Below are 11,783 nucleotides of genomic sequence, written 5' to 3'. Positions count from 1 at the left end.
GAAAGTTTATTAGCCAAGTATGGAGTGAAGCATAAGGTAGCTACACCTTATCATCCACAGACTTCCGGGCAAGTTGAGCTAGCAACAGGGAGATAAAGAACATATTGATGAAAGTGGTGAGTACAAGCAGAAAAGATTGGTCTATTAAGCTTCATGATTCATTATGGGCGTATAGAACAGCTTATAAGACTATTCTTGCATGTCCCCCTATCGTATTGTCTATGGTAAAGCGTGTCATCTCCCTGTGAAAGTTGAATACAAAGCTTGGTGGGCAATCAAAAAGCTGAATATGGACTTGATCAGGGCCGGGGCAAAGAGGTGCTTAGACCTTAATGAGATGGAGGAATTAAGAAATGATGCTTACATCAATTCCAAAGTTGCAAAACAGAGGATGAAGAAGTGGCATGATCAACTAATTTCTAATAAGGAATTTCAGAAAGGACAAAGAGTTTTACTCTATGACACAAGACTCCATATATTCCCTGGAAAGCTCAAGTCAAGGTGGATAGGTCATTTCATTATCCATCAAGTACATGTCAATGGAGTAGTGGAATTATTGAATTCCAATGGCAAGGACACCTTTAAAGTCAATGGATATCGTCTCAAGCCATTCATGGAGCTGTTCAAACCAGCAAAGGAGGAAATCAACCTCCTTAAGCCTCAAAAAGCCTAAGCAAAGAAGGGTTTGATGGACTTGGTTTCACCAAAGTCCAAAATTTTTGTAAATATTGTAAATTTTAAAGTTTTATCTCTACTTTTGATCTTAATTTTTGATCTTAAATTGTGTGTTTTTATGTAATTTCATCTTTTTGAATGATTTCAGGTGAGAGAAAATGCAAAGGAAGAAATCGGGAAGAAATCGGAGCGAAAACAAAGCAAAAACAAAGCAAAAACAGGGGAAGAAAAGAGCTCTGCGAGATTTCGCAACCAAAAAGGATTTCTCTGCGAAAACGGCCTTTTGCTGCGAAATTAGTTCGCAACACTTTTGAGTCCTCTGCGAAAGTTTTCGCAGCTGCGAATCCAAGATTGGCACACGAGTGCCACTCCGCAGCACAGGAGCCCCCATTTCGCAGCTGCGAAGTGGTTTGCGAACCACTAAGGAGTAAAAAGCCCAATTCCGCAGCGATTTCTCCATTTCGAAGGATGTTTCGCAGTTGCGAACCCGATTTTTGGCACACGAGCGCCATTCCGCGGTACAGTGACACCAATTTCGTAGCTGCGAAGTGGGCTGCGAAAGTGGTTTTCTCTTGCGAAACCCCCAATTTTGCTGCGAAATCAGCTTTCTTCTGCGAAACCCAAGATGACCTTTAATATTCCGTTAGTCTTTATAAATACCGGTCATTTGGGCTGCGAAAGCATTTCAGAAAGAGGAAAAGTCGCAGCAACCGTCCGTTCGCCTCCTCTTCAAAGCCCGAAGCCACTAGCACCTCCGGTCGTCCCTTCCGATCGTCACCACCGCCCAAATTTTCTCAGTTCGTAATGGCATGAACCAGAGGAGCTAAAACTTCTTCTCCATCCAGCCGAAAGCTAGCGCCGCGAGAGGCGCCTGTTCAAGCCTCAACTTCTGAGCCTCCACGGCCGGAAGTTGTTTCGCCTCCTGTGAAGCCCACGCCAAAGAAGCGCCAGGCCAAGCCGACGTTGCAGACGCCTCCGGCGAGGCGCTATCTTACCAGGTCAGGGGGCCGTCCCCTGCAAAAACGAGCTAGAGTGGAAAGTTCGGAACCCATCGACTTGACAGGGCAGTCCCCTGTTCCATCTCCAGAGCCCTCTCCGGTGCCATCTCCGGCACCGCCGACGAAGCCTCAAGCAAGCCAGCCGCCACCTTCTGAGCCCCAAATTCTGTCTGAAATAGCTCCTAAAGCGATTCTCAGGCGTCCAATGCTCACTCAGCCACCAATTGAAGGCAATTTGGATTGTCGAGCTCGACCATTTCATTCCGAGTTGTACTTTGACATAGCCGCCTTCCAATTGCAGCCGGAGCTTGAAGGGTCATTCCAATTGCTGCGCAGACATCACATGGAGCAGCTGCTGACCCCGCGAGACTTCTTCTATCCTAGAGTAGGCATGGATTTTTATCAGTCCATGACTACTCAGCAGGTCAGAGATCCTACCTTAATTCATTTTACCATTGATGGTCGACATGGCATCCTGGGAGCTCGCCATATAGCTGAGGCCTTGCATATCCCATATGAGCCAAGCCACTTTGATGATTTCCGAGTTTGGGCTAATCCTTCTTAGCTGGAGATGGTGCATATCCTGTCTGGAGGAGCTTCCAGAAATCCATATCTGTTGAGGGGGGAACTTCCCCCAAGGATGTTTCTCATTGATGCGCTCTTGCGCCATAATATTTATCCACTCCAGCATTGGACCCAGAGAAGAGGAATTCTGTTGGAGGCTTTGTTCAGAATGTCTGAGGGATACTTTTTTGGCCCTCACCACTTGATCATGGCTGCCCTTCTCTACTTTGAAGTGAAGGTGCATAAGAAGAAGTTGCCAAGAGCTGATGCCATTCCACTTCTCTTCCCGCGGCTGCTATGTCAGATTCTTGAGCATCTGGGGTACCCAGCAGAGCCTCAGCTGGAGCGCAAGAGGATATGTCGAGATGTGTTTACTTTCGACAAATGGAGCAATATGACAGCTTATAGGATGGAGCAGCCAGAGCTTCCACAGCCAGCTCAGATTCCAACTGCTAGGAGAGCATCTCCACGTCTTATACCTGAGGGTATACCTGTTGCCTCTCCTTCCATAGCCAGAGCCCCTCCAGTCCCTCCAGTTACTCCAGCTTCAGCACAGCCCTCCACTTCAGCCGAGCCAAGGATGGCCATCCCTATTTCTGAGTATAGGGATTTATGCCAGGCATTGCAGATCTTGACAGCCTCTCAGAGCAGCCTTGCTTAGGAGATGGCATCCTTGAGAGCTCGCCAGGAGCAGATGATGACCACTCAGGCTCAGCATACTATTATCTTGAGGCAGCTTCAGCATCATCTTGGCCTCCCAGCAGCTGATGAGCATGTCACTCCTACCACTGCAGAGCCACATTCTCAGGCCACAGAGCCTCAGGCCTCTCATGAGTCAGCTGAAGAGGCAGAGCCATCTGCTTAGTCCTCAGAGCCAGCATCATCCTCCTATCTGAACATATATATGTCTTTTATATATTGCTTTTATGTATTTCATGTTAGTTAGTCATATATGAAATCCCCCACATTTTGATACTATATATGGGGATTACTTGAATTGCTTGTATTACTTTCTTACCAACTGTACTCAAATGATTAAAGTAATACAAAGTCTAGTTTTTTGTTAACTCTTAGCATTAATTTATTCTTATTTCCTTTGCTCACACCTTTTATTCTTTTTGAAACATGTGGTTTCTCCAATCAGTATTCGAAATTGATATCACTCAGGAGGTACACTTCCTCCTATATTTCGATCACCCATATCACATTGAGGACAATGCTCAGCTCGGTTGGGGAGGGGGGGGGGGGGAGAAATGAGGAAGGAAGTAGGCTAAGTGAAGGAAGTATGCTAAGTTATTTTGATAATTCAGCCTTGTCTAGTAAATTAGTTGTAGTTGTTTGCTTATTACTATAATCTCCATGGATAATGAGGAAAAATTTTCAAATTAAAATAGGAGAAACTGAACTTCTGCTTTTCATCTAACTTAGAGTTTGGATTATGCTTGCTAAAGTGGTTCAATTGTTGAAACTTCTATTGAAATCAAGTTTAGTCCTTCCACTTTAAGCTATTCACACACTGTGCACAATAGATTCCGATTATAAGATGAAAAACTATTTCCTCCTTGACTTAGAAAATTTTGGGACTTGGTACCTTTGACCTCATTTTAATGATATTGAGACACCCTATGAAAGGTCAATGAGCCTTTGGAAAAAAAAGAGACAGAAAGCAAAATGTTTGCTTGCCTTGAAACCCGAGCAAGGTCTGAAGGGTATATGGTGAAAACCTTTGAAACCTGGTGCCCTAAGCCTTCAATGGTTGGGAGTCACCGGCCTCAATGCTCGTTACAAGGGTGGATAGGTGGAGTTAGCATATGGTAGGCAAAAAGGGTATATGAAAAAGTCCGGGGCGAAATCCGAGGAGTTAGTGGTTGAAAGATCCTTAAAGCTTGATGCCCTAAACCTTAATTGGTTGGGAGTCATCGATGGACCCCCATTACATGGACAAAACAGAAAAGAATGCCCCTTAGGCCTTGTACCTTCTAAAAAAAAAAAAAGTGTGTTCTCTGTCTATTGAATTTGGTCAGTTTGCTAAGTGTTGAAAAGAGATAGGTTGGGGGGAGAGATTAGTTTAGCATGCTATATTCGGAAGCTATCATCTTACACTTAGATTTTTTGTGGAAGAATAAAGTTTGGTTCTTTGGAAGTGAAAATGATTTTAAAACTTCAATTTGCATAATGCATTCCCTTGATCAATGGTATTTAGCAAAGTTTTTGATAACTCTTATGGAAATTTGAGTTTATATTTCTTTAATGTTCCATGTGGGAGTTTGTCAGTCATGCCACTTAAATATTTTTCTTGGAAGTGATTAGCATGATGTTGTAAATTATGGTACTTTTATTTTATTTTTCTCTCCTTCATTGCTAAGGGACTAGCAATATGTCAGTTGGGGGGAGTGATTACTACTCAAAAAGTGCTATTTGATAGCTTGTAATTAATCCTTTTAAACACTTTTGAGTAGTAGTTAGTGCCTTTTAACCCAATTAACATGTTAAGGACCCTTGCAATCAATTCTAATCAAAATTGTGTAAGTTTTGGTGTTTTTGTTAGTAATTTGATCACCAAAGCATTATGAGATTGAGGAGAGTTATTTGGAATCCTTGGCAAAGCAATGGGAAGCTTAGAGGCATGAAGAACCAAAGCTTTGAAGCCCTTTGCCATAAGCAAAGTGGAAATGCAAGGAGGGGAAGCAAAGAGAATCCAGCCATGAAGCATTCTTGATGACAGTCGTGTCAGCTACTTTTGGAGCACTTCCCGAAGTCCAATTTATGCATGCTATATGTCATTTGAAAGCTTAGGAAGTCAACAATCCAATGCTTCAAACCGTGTACGATTTAGAGCTGAAATGAGGAAGTTAAAGCCTTTGGAAGATGACTGCTCCAAGCTGAAGGAAGGATTCAACAAAGTGCTGCGAAATCACCCTTTTGTTGCGGAATGATTTCGCAGCCTTTTTGCACAGTGCTATGGATTTCCCTTGAAGTTTCACGACGCGATGGAAGCCAAACACCACAAGATGAAAGCCAACTTCGCAGCGGTGCGAAACCAGCCTTTTGCTGCGAAGTAATTTCGCAGCCCTTTGTGTTTGTCTGCGAAATTTCGTAGACCTCTTTTTCACCTGCGAAATGGTCCTTAGTGCTTCCCGATATTTTTAACCGACACTTGGAGATATTTTTCATTAGATTTTTGTTGCCTAAATCCCCAAATTCTCCTTGTAAGCCACCAATTATAGGATTCCTTAGCTTTTAAGTTAGGAAAATGGCCAAATATCCATGTAATAGCTATTAATGTAATTTTGATATAAATAGAGCCTGAGGAGCCTGTTCTGAGGGTGATGAACCTTTTGTAAAAGTTTCAAAGGAAGTAAAATACAGAGCTTGAGCTCTACTTTACCTTCTCACTTTGATTGTATTTTTTTTATTTACTAAGTTATGCACTCTCTGAGGAGTTTTCCCCAGAGAATGAGTAACTAAACCTTTTAGTTCCTTGGAGTTAAGGTTGCCGGGAAAGGTTCCAAGTGCAAGAATCAGAAGCTTTGTGGTTTCAGCTATGAATGAAGAGAAAGTGTGTCCCATGAATGGTTTCTATGTTTTTAGTTAACTTAAAACGCCTTGGAGTCACTTGGGCCAACACTTGGTAAGGCAAGTGATCTCTAACCATGGAGATGTACTAGTTTACCCCTTGCGAGCCTCCGGGAGGTGACTTGAAGGTAGGATTTTCTAGAATTGCCAACACTTGGTAAGCTTTTGGACTCTAAGGAGACATCCATTAGTTATCTCTTGCGAGCTTGTGAAAGGAAGTCCAAGGTTAAAGATCACCTTGAATGGTAAAGGCTAAGTGACAGGCTCGAACCATTGCAAGTTGCATCAGTGAGAGAATTAAAGCTGAAATCCAATTGAGGGATGAATTTGTGCAGCACCTGTTAGAGAATTGACTTTATGTTAATTCTCTAATGAGAGGAAATGAACCAACTGACCGGAGCTATGCTTTTGCATGAGGAACCTCCCCTATAAACCTGAATCTCCAAGGAATGCTTTTCTCCTTAAGTAATTTTCATCACTTGCTGTGTTGTTAATCTAAGTCTAAACATTTTTCAACCAAAGTTTGTGTTTTATTTCTTAAGCTAATCTTGAAATGAAATAGCACCAATTCACTTTGAATTGGTATCATTTTCAGTTTGAGTACCCTTCCCAGTGAACGATCCTAGAGCCACTATGCTATAGTAGCTTTTTCTTTGCTACCCTAGTTCATGGTGTAATAGGTTATAAATTTTGTTGATTACTCCCGCCATCAAGGAGCACCAGCTGAGACACCAATTAGGCATGAATCAGTGGTCCTTACTTTGAGCTCATATGTCATGATGACATGGTTTATGAGGGTTGGATTGACACTAAATTCATTTTTGTGCATAAGGACATTTTGGTAATTATGTAAGATTGCATAGGGGATAGTGAACAAGGTTTCTAGATTAGGCTAGTTGATTAATTAGATAGCACTATGTGGTTAATTAATCAATTAAGACTTGTTTTGAGCTAAATTAAGTGACCTAAGCTTTGATGAGCTCAAGTCACTTACGCCTAGTAACCTAACCTTATGGGTTAGAGTTTCCTAATGACTTTGGTTAGTCATTTTCCTCTTCTAGAGAGAAAGAGAGAGAGAAAGCCAAGGTTTCCACCATTCCAAAGCCCACACTTTGGAATGCCAAGATGTGGTTCGAGTCATCAAATAGAAGATCCTGGGTGTACAAGACCTCCAAATTGTTCAAACATGTTCTTTACCGCAAGAAATTGATATGGGAACATCCAGATCTAGGTGTGGGGTTCACATCTCTAGATCTATAGTTAGTAATGGTTTTTATCGCCATTTTATTCCATTGCGATAGATTTAAAGATGCCTAGGGATAAATGCATGCACCTTATGAGATCCGAGACATGTGAACGAAGTAATCCAGGGTTTCCAATACTAGGTTAAGAAAATATCTTGTAGTATCTAAGACATATTTCCAAAAGGATGTAGGAAGTGTTGAAAAACTCATCATATATGTCATAATATCCATAAGAGTTTGATATTTTATTTCCACCATTCCATTTTGTTATGGAATTCCAGGGACGCTTAATTGGGATATAGTATCATGCTCTTTTAGGAAAGAATCAAATTCACTTGACATGTGCTCTTTGTCTCTATTAGATTGAACTAAAGTAAGGCATTTACCTAATTGGTTTTCCAATTCTACCTTAAATTTGTTGAATTTATCTATGACATTGAATTTCCAATGCATAAGGTAAATATAACCATAACTAGAGTAATCATTTGTAAATGTGATAAAATACTCTTATCCTCCATGTGCATGAATATTAAAGGGCCCACAAGCATTCATATGCACTAACTTCAAACATTCTTTGACTTTAACTCATTTAGTTATAAAGGACATCTTGGTTATTTTACCTTCTATACATGATTTGTATATTAGAAGGTCTTCTAGAACCAATGAGCACAATGTTTTAGACTTAATCAGTCTTTGGATCCTATTTAGTTTATATGGCCTAGGCATAGATGCAATAAGTATGTTTGATTAGTGGTTGGTATTTTTTTTTTGTTTAATGAGACTTGATAATTTTCACACATTGTAGAATAGATATAGGAATAAAACGAAAGAGAATGTCAACCAATGAGCCTGAGCATATAAATGAATCACTCTTTCTAATAGAAACATTTTTATTAAAATAAACTAAATACTTGCAGTTATTTAAACTAGAAACCGAAACAAGGTTCTTCCTAGACTTTGGTACATAAAGACAATCCTTGAATTCTAGATGACTGTTATTCTCTAATGCTAGGGTAACATCTCCTATGGCCTGCATAGCAATCCTTGCATTTGATGGTAAAGTCAAGAAGATTTTTATTGCATTTTACTAAAGGTGTGACTTGAAGACATGATTTTAGTGTATTTTACTAATATTGCATCTTCAAGACACATTTCAATGTAAAATATTGAAAACTTCATTGAACTACATTAAAATCGAAAATAATAATAGAAATAATAATACTAACTTCAATAAAGATAGAAAAACAATAAAAATAGAAAATACATGAAAAAGAAATAAATTAATTTACATAAAAAATATTTTAAAAATATATAAAAAAAGGGGGGGGGGGGGGGGAAAGAAAGGAATCGAAGTCGTGTCTTGAACCAACAATTTGCATGATAATAGAAATAGTGTCTTGAAAACACATCTTTACAATGATTCAGAAATTAATTTAAGCAAAACCTATTTAGCCATAATAGAAATTTTAGTGGGTATCATAGGCAAAGTTTTGAAGACTTGCAACAAAATTAAAATGGGTTGTACAGGGAAAGCACTGTAAATGAATATCGACATAACCTACACTACTACAAAAATAGTTTATGGTGTCACTATTTACGGTGTCACTTTTAAAATAATGACACCATAGGATTTATAATTAATAAAGGTGACACATCATATAAAAAATCTTCAATTGAGGTAGTTAGATGATATTAATTTTATATTTATAGTGTCATTTTTTGGGAAGTGACATCATATAAAATAATTTTTTTTAAGTATTATAACCCATTTTTAGAATTAATAATGATGGATACTATATAAAAATCCCATTGTTTCCATATCTCACCCACAATCCAAAAAATCTCAATATATAAATCCTATATATAAAATCGTGAAATTTAAGCAAAACCTATTTAGCCATAATAGAAATTTTAGTGGGTATCATAGGCAAAGTTTTGAAGACTTGCAACAAAATTAAAATGGGTTGTACAGGGAAAGCACTGTAAATGAATATCGACATAACCTACACTACTACAAAAATAGTTTATGGTGTCACTATTTACGGTGTCACTTTTAAAATAATGACACCATAGGATTTATAATTAATAAAGGTGACACATCATATAAAAAATCTTCAATTGAGGTAGTTAGATGATATTAATTTTATATTTATAGTGTCATTTTTTGGGAAGTGACATCATATAAAATAATTTTTTTTAAGTATTATAACCCATTTTTAGAATTAATAATGATGGATACTATATAAAAATCCCATTGTTTCCATATCTCACCCACAATCCAAAAAATCTCAATATATAAATCCTATATATAAAATCGTGATCTTCTTCAACCTTTTCTCTCACCCATAGTCAACACGCTCACAACCGACATTCTTCACTTTGTGGACTCCCAGGTAACCCAAAATCTCTTGGATCTATCATTTTTTTTTCTTTTATTAATGTCATTATATTAATTGTTTCAATATCTTTGTATTATGGTTTTTGTGAATTGTGTATTCTTGAGTTGTAGGGAAGAAAAATTTAGGTTTAATCTTCTAGCATAGAAAAAAAAACTGTAGATTAATTGATTTTTTAATCTAAACCAAACACATGATCAAATCCTTAAAAAAAGTGAAAAACAGGAAAAAAAATGAATGATTTTTAATATCTATTTGTGTGAGAATGACAGGTACAGAATTTTTTTGAGATATACTATCACATAATCTTCATCCTTTCTAAAAAACGAGAGAGGAAAAAAAAATGATTTTTCTGTTTGTATCTAAGTGGGAATGAGATATAGAATTTCGTTGAGAGTATCCAACCCCAAAAGGACCAATTCGGGAAGGCATGTGTGGGAGATGATAAGATGGAAATCATAACCATAGCCATGTTCGATCTCTCTATGTCTTTCTATCCTCTTCAATTAATTCATGGGCATAGATATTTTATTTAGTTTTTATATTTAGTTTATTTATAGTTTATTTAGTTTCTAAAATCCAATTAGCTAGATATTTTATTTGATTTTATTTTTATATTTAAGTAGTTGAGTTTTGGAAAGTTTTTATATTTTGTTAATAGAAATAGAAATTTTTATATTTTTTATTATTAGGAATTTCTATTTTGTTAAATTGTAAGTATCTATCTCAATAAGAGATTATTAATATTCAAATGAAAGTGATGAAAGAGAGTAAATATTTTAATGCTCAATTATATTTTAATGTTTTTTTTTTTTACATAAGGGTTTATTTATGTTTTCAATTTTGAAGTTCTCTTTCCAAGTCCATCAACAAAAGTAGTGTCCAACCTTAAAATGGGCATGTGTGGTATTGACGGGAGATGATAAGATGGAAATCATAACCATAGCCATGTTCTCTCTTTGTCTTTCTATCCCCTTCAATTAATTCATGGGCATAGATATTTTATTTAGTTTTTATATTTAGTTTATTTATAGTTTATTTAGTTTCTAAAATCCAATTAGCTAGATATTTTATTTGATTTTGTTTTTATATTTAAGTAGTTGAGTTTTGGAAAGTTTTTATATTTGTTAATAAAAATAGATATGAGGACTTAAAGGGTTTATATTTAGGTAGTGCTTGAGCCAAGGAAAATGATAGTCCACTATCTTGACCCTATGCATCACAAACCATGTGAGGACTTAAAGGATATCGTAAACATGTAAGTTCTTCCTATTATTTTTCATAGTATTATTTTTAAATAAAAAAATACATTCACCTCAAACACATTTTTTTATTATTTATATATATTAAAACATATAACATTTGCCTATTTTTAAAATGTACCCATTGAACTTATTTACATAGGACTCTTCGAATAGCTGCAAAGAAAACATCTAAGAGGGAGTCATCTTAGCAACTAGTGCAAGTGACATCCAAAAATTTTTCTTTACACATTAGCTTATGCATTTGCACCATTTATATATGTGAGTACTAGTGTTATTTTATAATTGATCGATTAGTGTCCAAGACAAGAAGGAGGGTTCGAATGTGGCTACTTTGTTATGAGATTCATTAAAGAGATAATTTTTTATCCTACAATTATTGCTTCAAAGGTATTACTTATTTAATGAATTGTACATAGTTTTAGGCTTCCAAATGTTATGCATTTTAATGTTATTTTTTATTTGATTTCAGTTTTGTGATAAAAAAAAACATATTCTCAAGTAGAATTATATTTCCATTTATTCATCAGAAGAAGCGCCCTTCGATGAAATTAGAGGAGAATGGGCTACTTTTGTGCTACAACTAATCATGAATCATGTTAATGCATCATGATCACCATGCATGGTGAGTCCCTTAACTACTACATGAATTTTTCCATAGGTATTGTATAGTAATGCTTATTCTTTGAATAATGTTTCTATTTGAAAAAAAAAATAGTTCTTAGATTTGTTCATTTATGATAACATCGATCCATGTTTATTTTCTTCAATAAAAATCTCTAAAACTCATTAAATTTTGAAATGCAGGTATACACTCTTGGGATGGTGAAATGGAGAATAAAAAGAAAGAAGAAGGCAACAAGATTTTGGGTTTTTAAATGCAACTCTTATGTTATACGTTGTAGGACATAAACGTTACTTTAATTGCAACTGAGAAATTTAGATTTTTAGATGGGACTTTTATGTCATTTTATGGTTAGCCGGTTTTATGCTTAGGAAATGGAGGTATACATGAATCTTGGGATCTTTAACATTTCTAAATCATGTTTTGGTATGTATTCACTCTTC

General features: G+C 36.6%; 1 protein-coding gene across 1 annotated transcript; it reads left to right on the top strand.

Moving 5' to 3' along the window:
• Positions 1 to 613: 613 nt before the first annotated feature.
• LOC117918032 (apidaecins type 73-like) lies at positions 614 to 2,898 on the top strand. The gene is made up of 3 exons (XM_034834565.1): positions 614 to 621; positions 1,521 to 2,058; positions 2,542 to 2,898. Exons 1-3 carry the CDS (start codon positions 614 to 616, stop codon positions 2,896 to 2,898), a joined length of 903 nt encoding a protein of 300 aa, XP_034690456.1.
• Positions 2,899 to 11,783: the final 8,885 nt, after the last annotated feature.

Source organism: Vitis riparia, chromosome 7, assembly GCF_004353265.1.
Source record: "Vitis riparia cultivar Riparia Gloire de Montpellier isolate 1030 chromosome 7, EGFV_Vit.rip_1.0, whole genome shotgun sequence".
NCBI classification, from domain to species: Eukaryota; Viridiplantae; Streptophyta; class Magnoliopsida; order Vitales; family Vitaceae; genus Vitis; species Vitis riparia.
The sequence above is the reverse complement of the archived record's forward strand: the minus strand, read 5'-3'. Positions and strand labels throughout refer to the sequence as shown.

Coding starts and splice junctions, on each gene's coding strand:
- LOC117918032 (XM_034834565.1), top strand. Junction 2,059..2,541: donor GAGACTTCTTCTATCCTAGA/GTAGGCATGGAT, acceptor CTGCTATGTCAG/ATTCTTGAGCATCTGGGGTA.